Genomic DNA, 23,852 nt, shown 5'->3' on the forward strand with positions numbered 1-23,852 from the left:
ACTGCAAACTGACAGTAAATATATAGCATAAGAACTAAAAATATTAGAATAAAGTTCTTAAATAACCATAAAATTATGTCCTTACTTGTTATTGGTCTTCCTGGGTCCAGGGAAGGGCTGTGGATGAACACAAGCCAGGGAAACGTGCACATATTTCTCCAGAATTCCCACCAGGAGTCTGATTTTAGACTCCACCAGGCCAACCCACATACAGTGAACAAAACATAATTTTCAGAAAGACGAATGCACCAGAGTAGCTGGGAATAAAATATTAAAACTGTTTTCTCTCTCAAAGAGAAGCACAGACATGAATAAGAAGCATTTTCACCCAAAGATATAAGATCATCTGCAGAAATGTCTACATTCGTTCCAGTTTTACTTAAACTTGGCTTCTCATTTTCTCTAGTTTCTAATGCCTTGACACATAAGAGACAGAACAATGGCATCACAGCATTGTGCCTTTGTACACAGGCTGGGATAGTACTGCATAAGTAATCATTTCTATTTTACCAACAAAGAGAGTTGTGAATTCATTTCTGAGCAATATATTTAAAACAGGTCAAGTTGCACTATACAAAGATCACATTACTATACAAAGATGGATACTAATCTCCATTATATCCATTATAACCTCTAAACATAATAAATCTAATTAGTTTAAAATCTGTGTTTGTGTATTTAATGCCAAATTTTAGAAATTAAAAATTTCAAATCAATCAAAAGCTGACAACAGCTGCTCACTGTCCATCAGTTCTTCCACAAGATAATAACTGTATCACTAGTCATATCAAGGTACAACCTGTTCTGAACTTCCAGCTGCCAAATAATTGTGTAATCTGAGAAAAAGCGATGATGAGGAGTTTTTTAGCTGAAATTTGCCAAACTAAAAATAAAAAAAGTGAGATCAAATCACACAGGAGATTTATTCAAACAAGACACTATAGAAAAGACAGAAACTCAATAGCGAAGTCCAGACACAACAATAAAATTAAGTCAGGCATATTCAGAGCTTAAAAACTCAAGCTCAAAACCACAACAGTCCACGTAGCAATAAAGCCATGATCACATTTTTCAAATTATTTGTAACAGGCTTCAGTCCATAGTTTGAATTACTAACAGAAATCATCAAATCCAGGTCTGCAAATCCAGCAAAACAAGTGCTCAGTAAACAAGTATTCAACCATTAAAATTAAGTGCACATTTAAGTCTGAAACAGAACATTGAGAGCCTATAAATCACTTTAAAACTGTCATAAATCCACACAGAAACAAACAGATGATCCACTTCCTCTGAAATGACTTGAACACACTTCAGTCAACATTTTCAATTAATAACAGCAAACGGCAAAAACTCGTCTGCACATTCATTAAAAACTGGCACAAACGTTAAGTCTGTCACAGTAACAAACAAAAGATGATCCACTTCTTAAATAACTTGAACAGGCTTCAGTCTGTATTTTTAGTTACTAACAGCAAAAAACAAATGTTCTGGACCTGTATTACACAGTCTCCATTCAAGAGGTGATAGAAGCAAAACATGGTCAATTTACAATAACAAGACCGTGTCAATGTGATTATGTAACACACAATGAGCCTACCTTAAGGAGCTTATTTTGAGAGACAAATCACAAAATACAGAACACAAATGCTTCAATACAATCTCACGCTCTGTAAAGCACAATGTGGAAAGCCAGCTCAGTCAGCAGGTAGAGCACTGGAATCTGCACTGAACACAGTTAAACTCTATAATTCAACTCTATTATTCATGTGTGTGTCCTGTGTGTGACACTGCTTATGGTGTTTGGGGTTTTGTGTCAAAATACAAGTTGTAACACTGTACATCATAAAGCCAGTCTGAGTTCTGGTGATCAGTGGAGATAAGGGATGGGAACCTCCAAACATCAGATATTAATGTCAAATGCTTCAGTTTTGGGAAAAACCTGTGAAGATGTCTGACCGGAGACTAAAAAGATATTCAACTGGGACACTTCACACAGCCCTCTCTGGGCTAATGAGTTGAAATCCTTATTTTATCTGAACGATTTGTCATTTATTTTTCATAACAGGTTACTCAGTGATATTCAGGAGACCAGGAATAAAATGTTTCTGTTCATGTATAGAGCAAAATGATCTTTTGTTACACGTTCTAAACAAAAATGATGAACCTCTTGCCTCATAAAGAAAAGCTACAGTGTAGAACCTTATCTGAAGATCACTATTTGCACAGGTACGTTCAGGAACACGACCATCAGCCCTAACGATCAGCAGGGTAAATGCTGCTCCAGAGGAGGACAGTCTCTGTTTGTTGTGTGAGCTTGGTGACGTTTAGAATGACGTTTGTTTTTCTGTCCTGCCCACAAGGACGTAAGAGATGTACTTTTTAGTAAATTGTCATCTATGTTTATTTCCTCTGGCTGGATGGTTATGAAAATTTTGGGTTGTGTTTCAGGAAGGGAACTTTTTTTTTGAAGCAGATCTTATTTGCCAAGCTTGAGAGAGAAGGCAGAATACTTTGTTTAAGACTGAGCTGTAAAATATTCTGAAATTTTGTAATTACATGAAATGTTAGACCACTGCAATTGTACTTTTAGTGTCTTTTAAACCCATGAGGGTTGGGCACTTTGTATATAGACCATTACCTTACCAAGTGATTTAGCACTAGAGCAAATTCAGAGATTGTCTTAGATCAACTTTATTACAGTAACGGTGAATTGAGCCACAATGCAGTAGTGATGAGTGAATGTTTGGTGGATGTCAGCTAAGTGACTTCATTCTCTCTCTGATGTGGCAGCCGTCGCTTAGACTCAGATTTTTATTATCATTTTAAGAAATTTGAGAATTCACTAAATGAAATGAGTTTATGTTTATAGCCCAAAGTTTTACTAAAAATCCGAATAGCAGTCCTCAACTACCTTCAGATGTATTGGGACTAACCACAGCCTGACACAAAACACAGGATTTTCAAATCAACTGATCCAGATCTACAACTTTTACAAAGCATCAACATGCAGCTACACTTTCAGAGTGGTAGACAGTCACAAGTTAAAAAGCCCTATATTACACTTCTAGTTGCCTTTCAAAATCACTTTAAGAGAAAAGCACCAAGTGATGTGAACTGCTACTTTTTAACCAGTCACACAAAAGGTAAATGTTGAGTACAGCAACAAAACACAGAGCTTTAGAAACTGGTTATCATAGTAAGCGTGTACTGTTAATGAAGTCTGTCAATAGAGAGCAAGAGATAAGCTCAAATGGGCAGTTTTTTTTTTTTTTATGGAATCAGTTGATCTTAGTGCCCAAGTGACTTTTAGTAAACCCAGTTCGATGTTTTTTCATTAACAAGGACACCAGACATGCTGGGACAACTCACCACAAGGAGGAGACCTTGAAAATGTGATCACCAGAGGTGGACGCTGTGGCATTTGGACACTGACAAATTCTATCTACCAGTGCAGCCCTGATATACCACCCAAGAAGCCCAGCAGGTTGAAGTGAATGATGCACCATGACAGAAAATAAGAGGACTGGAAAACAGATTAATACCTCTAGTGCACAATGTCACCTAACACTGGCCTGCTCTAATTTGCCACACCCCACAGCCAGCGAAGAGTTTTCAAACTAAGTTAAATATTGGATACCTCTGTTTTATTCCACATTAGCATAGCTTCCTACTGCTATTACTAAAGTTTCAATTTTTTTCTCAAAAATGATGTAAAATTAGATAAAAAGATACAATTACTTTGACAGTTATGTAGTAAAGTGTATTTAATATATAGTGAATCTGTGCATGGTATATTTCTGCCAAATGAAGATAGGGCTGTGGTTGCCTAGTAGCAAATGTAGACAAACCAAACAAAACATCCATGGCAACATAAGACACTGAAAAACATGAGCCCCAGTACAGAAAAGCAAACAACGACTGTGTCCAAAGTCAATCCCTTGGACCGGAACACTCAATATTTAACTTAGTGAACAACAAACTGAGAATGAAGTTGTCACTTTGCACCACTGACTAGAAAAAGATTTGGGATACAGCCAATGACATGTTGTACTGGTTTGAATGAAGACCAAAAAAAAGACTTGTCCCATTGTCATGTAAGAAGACACGTCCACCTATTCACAGTCTGTTGAGGGTCTAGCAAGCTTAACTAGTTCTATGGGTTCAACAAATGTTACTCACAACACTCAGGATTTCCTCAGTAACTCTGTAGCCAATAAAAAACAGAATGAAAACAAAGTTTAATATAGAAACAGTCACAGTTTAAAAACGGCAAACCACAAATAAACAAACTGGTTGGCTGTCGTCTATCAGAGAAAAATAGCTACACCGTCAGGTAACGGTTCAGGATTTCTGAGCATCTGAGTCCTTTAATCTGATGCTTATCATTGAGGCTCCTGATGCAGAGTTTATCTACGTTCTGCAACATCTTGTCATCAAGGAGGTAAAACCTTAATGGAGGGTAGTGCAGACTGTAGACTTTTGTTTATTTCTTCAGACAAATGACCTCAAATCCATCATAGGACAGTTTGATGACAGGGACAAATGCCTCTTCAGTGGTAACCACTTGTACCACGGAGAAAAATAACCTTTGATTTGTACGTAATAAATCACGTATATGACTAACCTGTATGTCTTTGATCTCCCCATTAGCTTCCAGCCTCTCATAGAAGGAGATGAAGAAGTCTTTCCTCTCAAGAAACCCAGATCTGATACAAAGAGCATCAATATCAGCACCTGTCAAAGCAACACAGAGGGATGTCTATATTTAAACAGACTATTATCTTATCCATCTACTCTCAGAGGTGGTAACATGTCAGTGAAATAACCTATGCTGTGTTTTCCCTGAATAGAAAGTATTGTGAAACTGATGCCTGGAAAATTTATCTGACAGCAGCTTCACACATACTTACCCACTGTGAATCAAGTATTTTCACATATCACTAATCACATGAGCCGGTGTAAAGCACAAGCTGCCACAGTCCGACCACGTTCTCAGTAACATATTTGGAGATACCTTTGACGAAGGATTAAAAAAAAGATTTCACCAGCAATTTGTAAATGTCAATTTCTTCGTCTTCAGTCTTTAAACAACTTTCTCTCTATAAATAAAACACAAAGAGCATTTTCAAATGTTGCCGTTTCCCAGAACCAAAGGAAACCCGCAATAGTCAAGATAAAGACTAACAATTAAAAACTTTAGTCTACTTAATTTGAAAACTCAAGTTCAATTGCTGCCTTAAAAGCCTGAGTAAACTTAACTTAAAATAATTGAAAAAGTGCAAAATTGTATGTTTGTTTGACAAGATAAGGTTTTCTTGGATGGACAATGCAACATAGCTTCAAGTTGAATTTACTCACATTTTTAAGGCAGCAATTGAAATGAATTTTTCAAGTTGAGACCATTTTTACAGTGTTTGGTCCCTTTCACTTGCATTATCTTCATTCACTGCTCACTGAATGTTGATTTTTAACTGACCAGTCTTTTCACAGGAAAAAACCAGGTTGGGTCTTCATTTGCCTGAAAAGAGATATTTACATGTTGGTACACTATTCATGAAACAATCATGAAACAAAAAGTATATAAATTGCTGCATGTGCTATATTTATAAAATATAGCATTAGTCCATTTGTTTAGGGACTACACTTAAAGTAAAATATTCTGATAAAGTTTTTTGTTTTTTTTTTCAGTGAAAAAGTGTATCTGTTGATTTAAATTATAATGTTTGGTAAAGGAAGGTATGATTCCAAAGACATTCATACCAAAACATTTCAAACCAAAATCCAAAATGAGCACATTTATACCAGCTGTTGAGTCTAAACTCGGTTGCCGTATAAATTATCTGCCAGATGTTTTTAAGTTTAAGATAAAATTTCTTCACATGTAGTTTTTAAGAAAAAAAAAACATGTCACAACTGTAATTCCAGTTTCCAAGACATTTTAAGCAATTACTTGGAAATAAACTCAAGAAAATAATTAAACCAAGATGTTATTCTGAGATAATGAGATACCTCGTTTGTGATGTGACACTTGATACAAAAAAGTAATGCCAACCATTACAATACTGCAAGCAGAAAAAACTATTTCTCCATTTACTATTTTCTCTTTAGTGAATACATAAGTGGATTTTTTAGTAAAAGTGACACTGAATGACAACATCATTATGTGGCTTTTCTCTGGATTGGCTGCACTTGAAAAAAGCTGCTCTGATCAATATTTGTATATGAGCAATTGATCAGATGACTATATGTAATATGAAAAGAAAATGGTCGCCCAACTGTGGTGTTCCCCTCATCTCTACAAAGAGTTTTAGTATCTTTCAGTTCATTATTTTGCTTTACTGCTTTCACTCTCACAGCTCTTATCAATGTCATTTTCGTTTTCGGCCGCAGCAGGCAGTTGTCAGAGAAGAAATTGTAAAATGCCACTGTATGCTACTTACTCATCACCAAATGACAGACAAAACACTGTGGTGAAAGACGAAGCACCGTGGAGCGTTTAGCAACTAAGGAGCATGATATTTTTCTCAGGGGAGGGTGGAGAGCAAAACAGAACATAGAGGAGAGTAAATATTAGATTTCCGTTCACCAGGTGACCAGAGTAATGACTTGTGAAGGGAAGTTTGCAAACAAGTTCACCACATCAACTTAAAAGGTGATAACACCGTGTGTCAGTGTTTACAGTGTGTTTCTACCAGATGTAGGTGTCACATCTGCCTCCGTTCATTTTTAAGACCACTGAGCTGATACTTGATCATTTAATGAATTGAAAAAGTTATTTTGTATCAACCTTGTATGCACTGCCAATGTGGGCAGGTGAGCCACTAACATCTATTGAGGTTACAGCAGCAACATCAAACTTCAAAGCAAAGAAATAGATGTCAATCACATTTCCAAAAAATTGGGCTTGGAATTTGGACTTGAATTTTATTTGAATTTTTTTAAGAAACTGCTTGGACTTTTCTATTTCAAGAGAAGAATCTTTTATTTTCTGGAGATAATTAAGCTGTTAACGGAAGAACGCAACTTTGTTATCCTGAGATAATTCAACACTTAGGTCTAACTGTAATTTTGATATAAGAGGATAATTACAATAACACAAATCCTAAGGATAAATCTTTAATTGATTAATATGATTAACTCTGGACATTTCTAGTACATGATTTTGAGAGTGAGTTCCTCCAAAACCATTAAAATGTTTGCTATTATATGAAATCAAGGTCATTTCTATGATAGTTGAAGCCATAGTTATTATTATTAACCAATAAACCTTTATTATGCAGCACTGTGGCAAATTGGTTTTCTTAAACTTTGGAGTAAATGTTTCTTTACCAAGTCTGCTGGAGGCAATGGCAAGAATGCTTTGTAGATGTGACTTTTCAGGTTTTTAGGTCACTCTCTCATAGTCTGCCTGGTTTCTCCATGTACATAGTCCTGACCTGACCCCAGGATCAGAAAGTAGGCTTCATACAAGATGTCTGTAAGGCATTGTTGGTGAGTTTTCTTTTCTGTTTAATTGCTAAGGGGAACATTTTGTTTATTTTACATTTATGTTCTTTTCTTGCTCATGTTATTTTTTTCTGTAACACTGGTGTATTTTGCACTCAATAGCTAGCCACCATATGGCGTCCAAATAGTCATAAGAACAATGTTGGTCACATGATTATTGTAAGATTGTGCTTATGAACGTAATTATAGTTCTTATAAACATGACGACTAATACCGGAGAATTACCTCTCGATCTTCCTGTAATACCACAATTCTTGCCATGTCGGTGACCGTTGACAATAACAAACGTCCCACCATTTGTTACTGTAAGGAGAAGACAAGGAAATTTCCAGGCAGCGTTCGTTTCTACAGAGAAACCTGAACGCAGCACACGGAGAAATGAATTGAGGGTGAAGAAGGACGGTGAAAACAAAAATGGACATCGATCGAAAATAGCCTAGTAAGACTGAAAATGCATTGTCTCGTGTTAAAGCGTGGGTGCAGCTACAATGTGGTGATAATGTTACGACGAAAAAACACGTATTCAGTTAAAAAAAAAAAAAAAGACGTTTCGTTTTGAGCACCGACTGCTAGTTCGGTAGCTAAGTTAGCCTCAGTAGCTTAGAAACGTATGCTAGCGTTATTAGCTGTGTGTAACAGTAACGGTCCGAAATTGGCCGTTATGTCTAGCATGGTTGTCAGTGTTAGCTAGCATTTTCTGATTTAAATAGTGTTAACCGAGGGCATTTTGTGAACCGAGTGTAACGCTTGCAGCCGATAGTTCACTCCCCCTTTACTCTGTGCGAGATTTCTCGGTCAGCTGTTGTTATTGCTCTGTTACTGAAAACAAACAGCAGCTATTATTGCATCCCTCTGGACAGAAGTGCAGTTATGTTCTTATTAATGATGGCCGGCCATGCACCAGTTTGTCTGCGCCAGTAGTATGATAAATACAGGGGTCTAGCTAACACCGGAGTGTCAATTAAGAAAATATTGCCTATAGTTTGACCATTGTTGTAGTTTCTTTGATGGCCTCAGGTTGTCGCTGTTACGTGTTGACTTCATAGACCGTATATAAAAGGTTGACTTGCTGTCCAAGTGAGTCAAAATATTTGCATTTGCATGTTCATCTACATGATATCTGTCATTACATGTTAACTAGTAAGGCTGAAGTTATGTTTGCTTGGTGCTTGCATTATATGAAGTTCAATCTTGACTATCTGAAATGTGAATTCCAGTATCTACATTGTTTTAAGTGAGTCGTCAAGTTAATTATAGATATATTACATTTCTTCACTAGTATAAAGAAATGCCATGATTGTCTTTTAGATAGACAAAACAAAGATATCACTATCAAAAATAAAATGTTAAAAGCGACTGCAATGTTTAAACACATAGCTGGTGTTCTGACTTGTCAGTACTAGAGTGGAAATATTTTGAATTTGAGTGACTGAGACCAGCCATTGTGCCTTTTAAGTAACGTGAATGCTGTTTGGTGTCATAAAAATGAACAAAATACACGATGACACGTTTTGTAGAGCTGTCAAGTAAGCAGGGAATTTGATTTTTGAGTACTCAGTATAGTATACAGTAAGCACTGAGGTCATTATGGAGATGGGCAGACAGCAATTGTCTGTTTACAAGCACATCAGCTTTTTAAGACCTGTGTGAGTTGCAACATGGGCCTAGGACTAAGAAATATTTTTTTCTTAATATGTCATTACAATGCAAGGCTACATCATGTAAGACGAAAGGGCTGCCTGGGTTTGTTGGATCCATAAATCACTCTTGTTTTAACTTATTTTACCAGACGTAACAGCACAAGCATCCCTTAGCTTTTTTCTTTATATATATATATATATATATATATATATGTGTGTGTGTGTGTGTGTGTGTGTGTATGTATATATATATGTATGTATACATCTTATAGTGTAAATGGGTTTTATGTTTTTCTGATTTCATGACAGACTATGTCAGACCTCTGACTGGCTCTTCACAAAGAACCTGAGGGGAGAAAAGTAAAAGAAGCAAAAGTTCAGAACCATGGAGGCTCGCTTTGGTAATATTGTGTTCAGCTCCAAGTTTGACTCAGGAAACCTCGCACGTGTGGAGAAGGTGGAGAAGGGCAGCTCCAGCCCTTCTTCGGATACAGCCTCGAGTGGGAGTGGCCCCTCAGGGTGTACCCTTACCCCTGACTATGAGTTCAATGTGTGGACACAGCCAGACTGCGCTGGCACAGAGCACGAGAATGGAAACAGGTAACAGAACTTTTGTGTCAGGTATTTTGTTAATTTCATGAAAAGACAAGAGACATAATTAAAGCGTCTTTGTAGATAAATATCTTTACTTGTTGCACACAGCTAATACACTGCATTCCATTACTTTTAGCATCCCAAATTATGTTTTTGTGTTTCAGATCATGGTTTTACTTCAGTGTGCGGGGTGCAGCACCTGGGAAGTTACTGAAGATCAATGTGATGAACATGAATAACCAGAGGAAGCTCTACAGCCAGGGCATGGCTCCTCTTGTACGCACTTTACCTGGCAAGAACCGGTGGGAAAGGATTCGAGACAGACCAACATCTGAGGTATATACACACACTCAGAGGCTGTCGGGCAGATGATGTGGGCAGAAGGAGCCAATGAGGCAGAGTACTGTCAGTTTGGCTTCCTGACAACTATTATTATCTTTCTAATAATATGTCTCTTCTTCCTTTATTCTGTTGCTTTCCAGATTGTAGAGAACCAGTTCATCCTGTCATTCACTCACCGGCTGTTGGAGGTGCGAGGGGCCACCACCTACTTCTCCTTTTGCTACCCATTTTCTTACAGCGAGTGCCAGGAGATGCTGAAGCGGTTGGATGAGAGCTACCCTAATGCTGCTCAACTCAGTCCAAGCAGGTAGAACACACGCAGCACACCCCCCATAACACATGCAATACATTTGACACTGCTTTGTAAGCGGGATGCCCCTCACTCTTCTACCGACTTTCACTCCCTACAATCTCTGCTCTCTCCTCACCTGCTCCATCTGCCAGTGCACTGGACAGTGTGTATTATCATCGGGAGTTGCTGTGCCACTCTCTGGATGGCAATAGAGTGGACCTGCTCACTGTGACCAACTGCAGCGGGATGCAAGAGGAGAGAGAACCCCGTCTACCTAAGCTGTTTCCCGACAACAACACTCCAAGACCACATCGCTTCCCCAGCAAAAGGGTATGACTCAATTGTGCAGAAACTCAATCAGTATTCTCTTTTGTAATGTGACACCTTTAATGGTTTTTAATGACAACACTTAAGGCTGAGGCTTATGTGGAATCACCTAAATAATGTCAAAGTCATGAAGCTGACCCCTGGCATTGGTGTGTCTGCATGTGTTTCCAGGTGTTTTTCCTCAGCAGTCGGGTACACCCAGGGGAGACACCCTCGTCCTTTGTGTTTAACGGTTTCCTAAACTTTATCCTAAGAAGAGATGACCCACGTGCTCATGCGCTGAGAAACATGTTCGTGTTTAAACTCATTCCCATGCTCAACCCAGACGGGGTTGTCCGTGGACACTACAGGTAAGTATTTTACATTCTCATACATGGACCATCACAACATCACACAACAAACTCAGTGCAGTTCAGACCCATGTTTTAGGATTGCACGTTTTGAATTACACTCATCATTCACTTATTGCTTCTTGTAAATGTTTTGTGTTATTTATGTCATGATGTGACTCAGCTTTTAGCAGGGTTACTATTAGGTTACAGTTACAGGTAGTTACAACAGATAACAGTGGCTCATATGAGTTTCTTAGCAGTGGTTTTGGCTTGCAAATAGATCCCATAAAATGATTATCAATGGTAGTCGCGTTTCTTCCTTTCATTTGCCCACATTTTGAAACTCAGTAATAACTGTTCACTAAACTGACAGTGAAATCAGGTAACACAGAAAAACATGTTTACACCACTGTAATGACCTGGTTATTGTAAATCCACATATACATGCTGCAAATCAGATTTCTCTCCTACCCCAGCCCTTATTTTGAAAGCATTATTTATTTATTTTAACCATATAACTACATAGTGATACAAACAATTATTCCTGATGGTTTTTCTCTGTATAGCACAAATGTGTCTGAATTTTACAAATATTCATGAGTTTTACTTGGGCAGAAATACTATTTGGAATTGTTTGGTGTTCAAGGATGCATTGCAATTTGTAACAATATGTCCTTTCATACTGCTGCTTTGCTATCACAGTGATATTCTCACTGTCTGAAGTCTTTGTCCTGCTCGTGTTTACATTTAAATAGCACATTAGAAACCAGTTAATGTGACCAAGCAGCAGGGAGAAATACTCCCCCTATGGAAACAGGTTTTCTCATATACACAACATTTAAGGAATTAGATTACTACAAAAAGCTTACTGTAACCTGGTTACTTAGATGCACTTAAATACACTGGTTGTCATGAGGACGTTAGAAGAGACAGGTTGAATGACACATTGACCCTTTCAGCAGATCCAGGTTACCAGGTGTAAGGTTTCAAGGTTTACTGCTCTTCTTTCAATCACAAATTTGGAATGATGTGTACCTAAAAATAGTGTCTGTACCATCTGCTCTTTAAATAAACACCAGTATGTAATTAGTGTGCCAGAATAGCCCTTCAGTTATACAGAAGATTGTTACAGTTTTTTAGATAACTAGCAATCTGTCTCTGATTTGTAGGACTGATTCCAGAGGAGTGAACTTGAACAGACAATACCTGAACCCCAGCCCTGAGCTGCACCCATCCATCTATGCAGCGAAAACACTGTTGCTCTACCACCACACGCACAACCGCCTGCACAATAAACAGTCCAACACTCACTTAAACAGCCCTACACACACACAGACCGCTCCCCTCAACACCAAACCCACCAATCAGCATCAAGCTGCTCCCCAAACTGCTCTTGAAGTCAGCTCCAACCAACAAACTGCAGAGAAGGATGCAAACCCTGCACATTCCGAAGTTCCCATGGTGACGGAGGAAAATGTCTGGGTGACCACAGAGACGGGGAAAGGAGACCAGAACAGTTCATCAAGCTCATCAGAGACTGTAGCCCCTGTTATCGTGGAGGTAACAGTCCCACATGTGGAGGAACAGGAATCGATTCCACCCCAGGACGGAGGCGTGGCATATTATGTGGACTTACATGGCCACGCCTCCAAACGTGGATGTTTTATGTACGGAAACAGCCTTCCTGATGAGAGCCAGCAGGTAAAAGATTATCTGTGTATTCCAACCCTTCCCTTGGTATATTTCTGGAAGAATACCAAATTGTATTTTGTGTAATTGTCAAACTTTTTTTTGGCTTCACTGCACTCTCTTTCCTCTGTCTGCAGGTAGAGAACATGCTGTACCCAAGACTGATTGCTGTGAACTCTGCACACTTTGATTTCCTTGGCTGTAACTTCTCAGAGAAGAACATGTACGCACGAGACAAGAGAGATGGGCAGTCCAAAGAAGGCAGCGGGCGAGTAGCCATTCACAAGGCCATAGGGCTGCTTCACAGGTCAGACTTTAATGGATACACACTACTTCAGTAGATGATGTTGAGTGTAGTCTGTTCACATAGTACATGGCAACTTTTTCTTCTATTTTCAATACTTGTCTGGGTTTTGAACAGTCATTATTAAGGTTTTCAGAAATTCAAGGATAAGTTGTTTTCCCACTGTTAATCCTGCATCTTTAATGTTTTTAAACACAGTTTACATGGGCCATGTATTGAATAAATAATTGTAGAAAACAACAGCTGTAGCAACAGTTAGTCATGTTTCTATTATTCTCCCTAACAGCTACACATTGGAGTGCAACTACAACACAGGAAAAAGCATGAACACCATTCCACCTGCCTGCCATGACAACGGACGGGCAACCCCCCCTCCACCTCCATCATTCCCTCCAAAATACACTCCAGAAATATTTGAACAGGTAGGAAGACAAGAGTCATTTGTATAACAGATATTTAATCTTATTCAGACAGGTTTTCACTGTGTCAGGATAACAGATTTTTGTAAACATGAATGAACAACTTTTCAACAAATCGCATCCCAAGCTATTGACTCCCTGTCAGTAGCTGATATTTCCAACCTAGTGTTTGATGAACACGTGTTTATGGCAATGTTTGTTTAGTGTTTGTGAAATTTGATAACCACCAAACTTATCTGCAAACAAAATTTACCTAACAAGATAAGGCAGTTCTGAAGTAAACTCATATGATACTGTGCATCAGGTGGGGCGCGCCGTGGCTGTCTCAGCCCTGGATATGGCAGAGTGTAACCCATGGCCACGACTAGTTCTGTCAGAGCACAGCTGCCTGACAAATCTCCGAGCCTGGATCCTCAAGCATGTCCGCAACACCAAAGGCCTGAACACACACATCCACGCTCACCCTCCACCAAGAACACACCACAACGGCAGCAAGGCCTCACCGCCAAAGAATTTCAACAAGTGAGTTCAGCCAAAGAAGCTAGACAACCTACACACAAATGTACACTCTTACACACTTATGTACTTTGAGTTTCTCATGTAAACAGTTTGATTGTGCTTTTTGTTGTTTTTGTGATTTTTCGTGGCAGCTGTCTGTCTGGCTCAGCGTCGGAGAACACCCTCAGCCGCATTCGCTGCAACAGCCACAGTAGCAGCAGCCAGACACCCTCCCCAAAGATGCACAGCTCTCCAAGCTTTACTTTTGGCTGCCCCCCACCCCGATCTCACACGCAGCACAACAGCACACACACAAGCGGGCGCGGAGGCAACAAGACACTCGGGCCAGTCAGGGGTAAGCTGACCTCTCAACAATCTGCCTGTCGTGCTGATTGCCGTTTTCTATCACCTCTTCCTGGGTTATTCTCTGCTCTTCTCTTTTTCTCTCTCAGCATCACACATTCTATCTCTTAGTGGCTCTTTCTGGCTGCCATCCTCTGTTTTTACTGTTGTTGATGTGAAGAACAGCTGATGGCTGGTAGTGTGGTTCTTTTAGGATGCCAGATTGATGTGTCAATGTCTGTGACAGTTAGCTTCAGGTTTACTGTGACAATGATGTAAACTGGGTCCCAAGCTTGAGAGGATTTAGAGTTTTAGACACATCATTGACATGGAATCGTGTCCTGGATGTCTCTGTCCTGTAATATGAGCATGACCCCTGCATGACTTGAGCATGACCCTTACCCCCAATGCTGCTGTCTGCGCATGCATTTTGTCACCTCGAACAGTAGTTCTGCTCAAACTGAGGGTGAAACCACATGGCTTTTATGTTTTAATGAGTCCTATTCCTAGGCAACACAACCAAATTGATTGTGTGGATGGACCAATTTTTTTTTACATTAAAACAATTGATTATGACTATATCCAGTCAACTTGTTTGTCCAGAGCATTTAAACATCTGTTGTGCCTCAGTGCACGGCTCCTGTGAAGGACAGTTTCCACAGGTACCCACTTCATGTTTGTGTTGCACACAATCCCCGCATGTCTCTTAGTTGGTGTGCGTGTGTGTCTCCCTCTCTGTAGACCCTAAGCCTCAGGAGAAGAGACGTCCCCCCCACCACCGCTCCATCCTACGGTCCCCCAGCAACAGCCACACACCCTCACGCCCCCCACTCTCCCCCCCTTCCTCCTCCTCCTCCTCGTCTTCCTCAGTGTGTGCAGCGGGCTCCTGTCCCCTCCCGGCCTCCGTCAGTATGACAGGTCTGTACTCCCTCCAGCCCCCCAGCCTCTCCACCTTGCTCCCCTCCCTGCAGGCTCTGCCACGCCCTGGGCTGCTTTCCAAACTGAGCCCCCTACTCCTTCAGAGCTTACCACCGGCCACCAACACTCCAACTGGGCCCACCCAGGACTGAATTTAACCTAACCTGTGAGGGCCTCTGTGTGCATGCGCGCGCGTGTGTGTGTGTGTGTGTGTGTGTGTGTGTGTGTGTGTGTGTGTGTGTGGGTGGACCGAGTTAGTGTAAGCTCTTAACTCTGCTTTGAGTATCAGAGGTATCAAGAGGTGCGTTAATATCAAGAGACTGTCGTTACAGAAACCTGCACTTGCCTCATCGTAGGTTAAAACAAGTGCAGATCACTTTCTGGTGTGTGTCCGTGAGTGTGTGAGAGAAACATCATTGGTGCTAGCTCTTCTAACTTTTCCTCAAATATTTTTTGTTTTTCCTTCTGCACATATCTGTATAATTTATGTGTCTACAATGTTAGCACCTTAGGATAAATAATACACTTGAGAGTACAAGTGTTCCTCAAATCTTAATTATAACTTAAATGTGTTGATAAATGTTTTTCCTTTCATTACCAATCCTATATCAAGCATTGTGTAACACACAACCTTCTGACATAGTTGTTGTGGGCTCTCTTTACTAAACAAAGCAGACCAGTTAGTGTGTGAATGTGTTTATCAAAGAGCGGCAGTTGCTTGGCTACGTAATCTCCATTGTGCCCCTGCACTTGCAGATTATACAGTAGATATTAGCAGTGTACATGAATATTAAAAATATTATACTAATAGATTCAATTCAATTCTATTCAGTTTTATTTATATCGCACCAAATCATAACATATCTCAAGGCACTTTACAGAGTAAGGTCAAGACCTTAGAATATTATAGAGAGAAACACAACAGTTCCCACCATGAGCAGCACTCGTAACAGTGAAGAAGAAAAACTCCCCTTTAACAGGGAGAAACCTCCGACACAACTGGATTCAGGGGGGGTGGCCGTCTGCCTCGACCAGTTGGGGTGAGAGGACAGAAATGGGGGCAAGATGAGAAAGAAGAAGAGAAGTTCCCCCTGCAGTCTAGGAACCACAAGTAGGCCTGCATTTTGAGAGCGGAGTGCTCTATTGGGATAATAGGGTGCTATGAGGTCTTTAATATACGATAGAGCTCTGTCATTAAGGGCTTCTGTTCTGGATTTTTCAGGGAAACAATGCAGTGTAGCTAATGCTCGAGAGATATGATTTTCTTTTCTATTTCCTCTTAGTACTCGTGCTGCAGTATATTCAAGTTATTGGGACATCCAGATAATAAAGAATTACAGTGGTCTGGTGTAGAGATAACAAATTCATGGACTAGTTTTTCGGTATCTTTTTGAGATAGGATGTTTCCAATTTTTACAATATTGCGCAGAAGGCTGTCCCAGAGACAGGGAAATGACAGGGTAAAGGTTCCTTACAGTAGAACTAGAGGACAGGGTACTGTCATCCAAAGTAACTATGATTACATTGAGTAAGTCGCTTTTTCAGTCAGTATACAACTAATAAACTAAGAAGAATTATTACCATGTTACTGTGCTGATATTTGGGAAATACTGTTACTCTTACTCATAATCAGCCACAATATGAATAACTTTTGCCATGTTGCACTTTACTTTTTGAATTATTTGTTTTATTAAATTTTTAGGAGATGGGGTTTGCAGAATTATACTGAATATCTTGTGACTTCTGTTTCTGTAAAATCTTTTGAAGCACTTTCTGATCTTTTGTTCCTCTTCTGTATTTATATTTCACTCCGTAATGATTATATGTAAAACAGTGCAAGTTGCAGGCTGATCACACCGTCCCGTTACAGTCATATATGGAGTTAGTTCTGAGTAGGACTTAGCCTTTTGTAGTCTACATTTAAATCCTTGTTAGTGAAATTCACATTTAAAAGGTCTGTTGTTTAATTTTTGTGTGTGAGTCTGTGAAATTTATGAAACCTGTATCATTCCAGTGTCAGTCCAGTCTTGGTCCTGACATTATGATATTCACAGAGTAGCCTACTGCCAGAAACCTCATGTGGACCATCACTGGCTTAAATCCTCGTGGATGATGGAGTTGTGAAAAAAAAGGGTTGTGTCATGGAGATGCCAACAAGCAATATCATAAAAAACTATTTGTTTTTCCAACAGTGTGACCAAGACTAAGTTGGCAAGTGCTGATAATTTTCTAATAAGATTCCATCATTGATTTTGGTGTATATGAAGTACAGAGTTTTTTAATTTTATTACGTTTCATCAAGCCAGTGAAGAAAACATTGATCATTATTTATTCAAGCACATCTGTGTGTTTCATTGTGTAAATTGAATTTGACAGGTGTGTAGTTGGCTGTTGATGGTCAAAGCTAATATATTTTGTGGTTACCAGAGGTAAGAAATTATCTCGTTGTCTTGGTTTATATGTATAAGCCTCATAGACCAATTGTGTAATTATAGTAGTTTGTCTGTAATTTGGTTTTGTGTTCTGTCATCCAAGTACTTGATGATGGTCTGTGTTTTAAGACCAGCTGTTTTAGACGCACTGAAGATGCAGAGGTGAAAAGTCTGTGATCTGGAGAGGTTTTTACAAGCAGCCGATAAACCAGACCTTTGATCAATTGGATCAAAATATATTTCTGAATATCTGGCCTTGCTGTAGCTATCGTCTGTTCCAGTGCTGTGCGACATTGTAGTTATAGTGTGCCTTGCTCTGTTGTAAACAGTAGGTCTAAGAGGCTCTGCTCATCCTTTTTACCAGAAAAGCTGGATTACATTGTGATCTGATAGGTCATCCATCTTGCCTCTACATCTGCTTTTTCCTCGATTTGGAGAAACCTACCCTTGCAAGATGCAATGAAGAAGGGAAAAACAGGGGAAATATATTTATGATGTTTATTTGAACATACAGGCCTAAAAGACTGTATCATTAAACAAAAAATATATAACTACAGATAATGCTTTGACATTAAGTTAAAGGGGCATGTTTAAGACTTTAGTTGACCTTTTAACAAAAGAAAAAAAAACTAATTAGAGCAGATATCAAACAAAAACTGATGTCTGTGATTCTCTGCAGCACCATCCTCGTACACAGATTTATTTATTTATTTAGAGTTTTCCAAAAATGGAGCATAGGCCTGAAGGAAAATCTCATCTTTTTGAGGAAAAATGAATGTAACTAGCTGTGAAACTGTCAACCCTATGAAAATTTGATCATCATTTTGTGAAACGGAGACATAAAAGTCTTACTAAATGCTCCTTTAATATCACTATAATGATGATTTTCATGTAGCCTATGCCCACTTCATTCAGCGCAGTGGGGAACGATGTATTATGAGCTTTCACTTTAGACCAGTGCCCTAAGAAAATGGGGAGAGCGTACTGTAGTTTTATTCTGCTTTCTCACTGTGAACTTTGATGTCCTGTTTCCCAGTTGTTTTAACCCCAAACCTTAAATATCTTTAGGTGGAAACTGTATGCATAGCCACATTCTCATCAGGTCGTTCTGCTTTATACTCCTTATGAGAATGTTTCCTTCAATGTGGTGCTAACCTTCTATACCAGACTACGGTTAAGTGTTTGTCTGTGTAACATCTTTAAGAATGTCACCTTCTTAAATGTGCTGCTGTCCTTTACCGCCTCTCTGTTTAACCTCTGGAATAAAAACTATCCTTTTGTGAAGCAACTTCTGTGTGTGAGTCCTCTGCTCTCTATCCACTCTGTTGCATGTAATCTTTATTTATCAGCGTCATGTGGAGTGCAGTTGGTGACAAACAGGTCAAGATGCTTGAAAGTCAAAACTCAAGACAATGACTCTTCCCAACATGCTCAGTTCTGTCAAAACAGGCTTACATGACCACTGATACGTCAACATTCAGCAAATCCTGTTTGTTAATTTGTAATTTTTTTAAATAATGTTTTTATTCCTGGAATAGTTGTCAATCTCTGAACGTTATGTTACCTATATACCCTCTGCTGTTTCCCCTTCTCTCTCTCAGTATTTTTATGGGTTTTTTGGGGGTTTTTTTTGTATTCATGTCCCCTCGTCTGGTTAACAGGCCTCAGCTGTCCAGACTTTCAGACTGGTGGAACCTCTTCAGAGGGTTTGTCCAGAATGCCTTTCCCCATGCGTCCTGGGCGTGCGGGGAGAGGGTGCCGAACCCATCACTCCACAGAGGCCCGTACAGAGGTTAGCTGACTAAGCTGGCTCACTCACTGAGAGCAAATTCTCCTCATTTTTCATATTATTGATAAAAAAAAAAACAATATATCTTATGTTCATTATACATTTGGTTTACAAAGTCTTGCTGTAATGTCTCCGTCTGTCACAGACTACTAAAGACTTGGGGCCAGAACACATCCTCTCCTCCATCAAATGTAGCAAGTGAGTCCAACCTCGTCTACATGAAGAAGAAAATGATGATAATTAGATAACACATGAGCATTGCCACAGTGGGACATGGTATATTATGGACATTAGCCTTCTCCACGCTGTAATTTTTCCACGAGTGGTGAAAATATTAACCTCTGTGTTGCTTGCCCAGGTGTGAGCTACAACCTCATATGAGTCGCATCCCTATCCGAAGGTTGGGATCAACTGACACCTCTTCCACACGTGACAGTAAAACAACCCCTGTTCGCAATAATCCAGAGGAGTCCGCCACCATGAAGGTGTGGAAGATGCTCAGACCAGGCCTGCATCGACACCTGTCACTCTCAGGCATGTATACATACGCACATTGCTGTGGTGTTAGCTCTGTTTGACCTAGGGCGTGTCACCTGCCGAATGACGGGGTCAGTGACACACAGGGTTTTGCAGTTGGTCATCTAATAAAATATGGATTCCACATGATCATAAAGCTGCAATAATGAATTTTTATTTAATACGATTAAACCAAATGACTCATGCAAAAGGAAAGAGACACTTGTCTGATGATGAACCCAAAAATAATTATCATCCCTCTCTGCAGTTCGCCTTCGCCCTAAGGAGCATTTTATAGTCTTTTAGCCCATTGTTTTAGTTTTATGGCCTGAATCATTGCTGTTTTGGTTCCTCTCCAATGTAGGAATTTCTAAACTGCTGGTTCCCATTTCTATACTTTAACCACTCAATTTCACTTCAATATTGATTCCTATACAGGTGTCTCAGCTTTATGGAATATACTTTCCTTTGCTCCATAATTGTCTAAATGCTGCACAGAAGTTCTGTTTTGAGTTTCCTCTTTCCAGTAGGTAAACTGCACATATGCACAGTTAGGTCACTGTTTTACATCACTCTGCAGGTGTGTCGGGGAAAGATGGTGCCATACAGCTGGCCTCTAAGGCACTAATGAAGAAGAGCACAGACAGGAGTTTACACTACAAAGGAAATACTATCATAGAAACTGCACCAGAGATGGATGAAACACTGCAACAGGTGAAAACATATATGCAGCCTGTGTATCAAATAGAATTAACTTTACAGTAAGACAATGAATGACTTAACCGGGTTGATCCATGTTGTCTTCAAAGGTTGAGGAAACTCCAGTGATGCCTCTGCCTGAGCCTGTGAACATGTGTGAGACAGTGACCCTGTGTGGAGAAGCCTAGGAACTGCTGCGTGTTTTCTTCATGTGAGCCGAAATGACCGTATTGTGATCACAACCAGTTACATGTTCAACAAAGGAGGGCATTTTCATCACAGGAGGATTATTTGGGCATCTTAATGTGCAATATAACATTTTTATCTTAATTTATTCTGTTTCCTGAGCATGCATGATGTATTCAACCATGTTCTTCAGCATAGTCATACCTGCCCAGTACAAACACCGAGTAGCTTTTCTGGAGCAGCTGGGGGTTAAGTGCCTTGCTCAATGACACCACAGATGTGGTTGAGGTAGGGGAGAGGCACACACTTTCCCCATCCCCGTTTTCCAACTGATCAAAATCCAATTACTTGAAATATCTTAAAACATTTCAGCTACTATAACTGTACCTCACATTTGTGTTTTTGTAAAATTAGTCTTTTCCTTCTGCTGCCCCCCCCCAAAAGGCAGTAGATGCACTCTGACCAATACTGTTATGCACTGATAGACATACTGTATGGTTTCACAGTCAGCCACTTTAATTATTACAGCAGCAGTTGACTTTTATCCAGACTGAAAAGCACGACAGCACCTTTACAACCTCCTCCATTTCCTTTGTGAGTTCAGAAACAAATGTGTGAGAATTTGTGTATTTAATGTAATTATTCCAGAAGTTGTTTGTGCTTTGCCTACAGTGCCCATAAAAGGTAGTCAACCCCTTTTGGACCTTTTCATGCTTTGTTTTTACCACACTGCTCAACAGAAAAAAACTGAAATGTCCAACTCTAAAATCATACTTATCTGAGTTAAGTAAAACTATAAAACAGCAGTGTTGTGAAGTTGTAAGTTAGTGAGCCACGCGTAGCGAGTGATTTTAGCATAAATACACTTTAATCTGGAATGTCCAATCACTAGTTAGAGTAGAACATGTCAAACTAATCCATGAGAAAGTTACTGAAAAGTACCAAATAAGAGAATGTATCAACAAGTCCAAGCATGGCTTAAAAACAAAGTTGATACAGACCTAAAACATAAAACCAATACCTGTAAATGTTGTTACCTCACATAACATTGAATGGGAAGGGGATGAATACTTATCAAATCAAATTTTATTTATCATTAACACTCAGAAACTTTTAGAGATTCTTTTACTTCCCTTTTTTGTTTTACTGTGTTTACTTGTTTGATTCAATTTGACAAAATGTGAAAAAGTCCAAGGATGAGTTAATACTTTTATGGGCAATATATATTTGTATTGAATATACTTTTTCTGTCACATTCCTATAGAGCTTTTGCTCCACAGCACACCAATAAGGGAACAAATCATATATATATATATATATATATATATATATATATAAAAATAAGGCAAGCTGACTGAGATGATTCTATGTTGGAACTTGAAGTATAAATAAAAGAACTTGAAATAAACTGTGTACTTTGCACAATAACTCAATGATAATGTATTAAATGTAAATATAGAAAAACTAATGGAATTTACTGGGGGAAAAAAATCAATACAGATGGACTTCACATATTTTTATTAGAAAAAAACACTACTGTGCAATCATGACAACATAGAAATTCATCTCTTGGAAAGAGGATGGGAAGACGGGGAATGTTGTTTCCAAGGTGGTGGCTTTGATTCCCATATCACCTGTAAGGAGAAAAAGACATTAACTGGATTCACACATTAAACCTGGGGCAGGAAAGTCCTGTTTGAAGTTGAATGTGCTACAACTATTAAACAAAACTATCAATAGTATAAAACTACTACTTATAATAATTATAATTATTAACAATAAGTATGATTCCTCCACATTTTTACTTGTGTTCAATTATAAAGTGTCAACACATCAGCCATGAACTGAACTGGTATGACTCAACTACCTCTCCGTGCACCATGATGATCTTAAATTCTGTGCATTTTACACCTACAAACCACTACATTTCCTGCTTCAATCATTAGTATACCACACCTTTGAATTCATTTAATGGAGGAAACCATTCAACGAATTCATTGGTGTAACATTGTGTTAAAAATCTGATTTGTTTAAGGGCAAAATGCAAAATGACTTGAGAGTGGTAATCACAAAAAAAAAAAGGAAAGTGGTGAAGTGATAACCATCTTAGGTAAATATAGATTGCTCTTACCTCTCCAGTGATATTGGGAAACTCTACTCCTGCTTCTTGGGGTTATTGACAGCGACGTAGTGATATAACACAACCAGCAGGAACAATGATACGCCAAGCATGTTGGCAAATATGGCCAGCTGCACGTCTGTCACCATTCTGCACAGGAATAAAGAGACACGATGGAGCAAATGTAAGGGGGCATTTTAAGTAAAAGCATGTCTGGCAAGCGGATGATGGAGGCATAGATATTTCTGCAAGCTTGCAAGTCAGTGTACTATAAAGTCATGTTTCGTTTGTATCATCTTGTAGAATTGTTTTTCTGAGTTATGCCTAACTAATGTTCACAATAATAGTATGTTCACTGTGATAAGCTGTTTGTCTATCTATGTCTAAGATCTCTGCAAGTCATTTTAATTTACTGAAAATGGTGTGAAATGCATTCCAAATGTTAAAAAAAGAAAAGGACAAAGACAATCCTTATAAAACAGTGGTTAAAGAGACTGTGCATTTGATGTTCGATAACATAATCATGTCTTTAATGGCGATAACTCAACATAAAGACACAACAGCGACTTTGTGACCACAAAACGCCGAATCTTCGCCAGGATCTGTGTTTTGCATATGGATTAATAAACGTGGCTGTTTATCGCTCTGCCAAGTAATGTACAGTTTTCTGAGCGGACTGTCAATCTGTGTAACGTCAACCTAGCTAGTTAGCTAGTTAGCTAGCTAGCTAGTAGAACCAACACCTATACTGGTTAAACCAACCGATATGAAGGATGTTACATATGAAGCTTCAACACAGTGATGAAAATTTATCCATTACAATGCAGTTCGGCTACTGATACTACTTACGTTATCCTTTAGCTTGGGTTTCTACTTTCAGTTCTACTGATTTTTCAGCTGCTCAGCAG

General features: G+C 39.1%; 3 protein-coding genes and 3 long non-coding RNA genes across 11 annotated transcripts in view; 2 read left to right on the forward strand and 4 right to left on the reverse strand.

Moving 5' to 3' along the window:
- Positions 1-3,346, reverse strand: part of LOC139621830 (uncharacterized) — a 4,129-nt gene extending 783 nt beyond the window's left edge. The window contains exon 1 of the long non-coding RNA XR_011691097.1: positions 86-3,346. This is a non-coding gene — a long non-coding RNA (uncharacterized lncRNA). The remainder of the gene's footprint in view (positions 1-85) is intronic.
- LOC139621828 (uncharacterized) overlaps positions 1-5,470 on the forward strand; it is a 24,031-nt gene extending 18,561 nt beyond the window's left edge. For 2 of the 4 annotated variants that reach the window (XR_011691092.1, XR_011691094.1), the window contains one exon: positions 4,651-5,470. This is a non-coding gene — a long non-coding RNA (uncharacterized lncRNA). Of the gene's footprint in view, positions 1-3,342; positions 3,822-4,650 lie in introns of those variants that run through there. The other 2 variants (XR_011691095.1, XR_011691093.1) reach the window with 2 other exon arrangements.
- The window catches only part of ccnk (cyclin K), a 263,741-nt gene that overhangs the window by 154,638 nt on the left and 85,251 nt on the right, over positions 1-23,852 (reverse strand). The window lies entirely within an intron of this gene.
- LOC139621829 (uncharacterized) lies at positions 4,049-7,871 on the reverse strand. Its single transcript, XR_011691096.1, has 3 exons — positions 7,732-7,871; positions 5,477-5,518; positions 4,049-4,734 (listed from the first exon to the last, which is right to left on the reverse strand). It is a non-coding gene; the product is annotated as an uncharacterized lncRNA (long non-coding RNA).
- Positions 7,210-22,153, forward strand: agbl5 (AGBL carboxypeptidase 5). 3 transcript variants are annotated; one of them, XM_071478701.1, is made up of 17 exons: positions 7,210-7,491; positions 9,456-9,746; positions 9,905-10,076; positions 10,223-10,389; positions 10,527-10,704; positions 10,873-11,051; positions 12,203-12,734; positions 12,860-13,029; positions 13,313-13,448; positions 13,750-13,967; positions 14,096-14,298; positions 15,027-15,203; positions 19,297-19,427; positions 19,570-19,622; positions 19,783-19,958; positions 20,521-20,654; positions 20,750-22,153. In XM_071478701.1, exons 2-17 carry the CDS (start codon positions 9,532-9,534, stop codon positions 20,825-20,827), a joined length of 2,919 nt encoding a protein of 972 aa, XP_071334802.1. In that variant the 5' UTR covers positions 7,210-7,491; positions 9,456-9,531; the 3' UTR covers positions 20,828-22,153. The 3 variants fall into 3 exon arrangements, with proteins under 3 accessions (XP_071334802.1, XP_071334801.1, XP_071334803.1); XM_071478700.1 differs by lacking the exon at positions 7,210-7,491 and adding an exon at positions 7,789-7,945; XM_071478702.1 differs by lacking the exons at positions 7,210-7,491; positions 15,027-15,203 and adding an exon at positions 7,789-7,945.
- ost4 (oligosaccharyltransferase complex subunit 4 (non-catalytic)) lies at positions 22,327-23,811 on the reverse strand. The gene is made up of 3 exons (XM_071478704.1): positions 23,794-23,811; positions 22,957-23,094; positions 22,327-22,459 (listed from the first exon to the last, which is right to left on the reverse strand). Exon 2 carries the CDS (start codon positions 23,091-23,093, stop codon positions 22,980-22,982), a length of 114 nt encoding a protein of 37 aa, XP_071334805.1. The 5' UTR covers position 23,094; positions 23,794-23,811; the 3' UTR covers positions 22,327-22,459; positions 22,957-22,979.

Source organism: Trachinotus anak, unplaced genomic scaffold (genome assembly GCF_046630095.1).
Source record: "Trachinotus anak isolate AG129_WGS33_773 ecotype Australia unplaced genomic scaffold, CSIRO_AGI_Tana_v1 ptg000005l, whole genome shotgun sequence".
Classification (NCBI taxonomy): domain Eukaryota; kingdom Metazoa; phylum Chordata; class Actinopteri; order Carangiformes; family Carangidae; genus Trachinotus; species Trachinotus anak.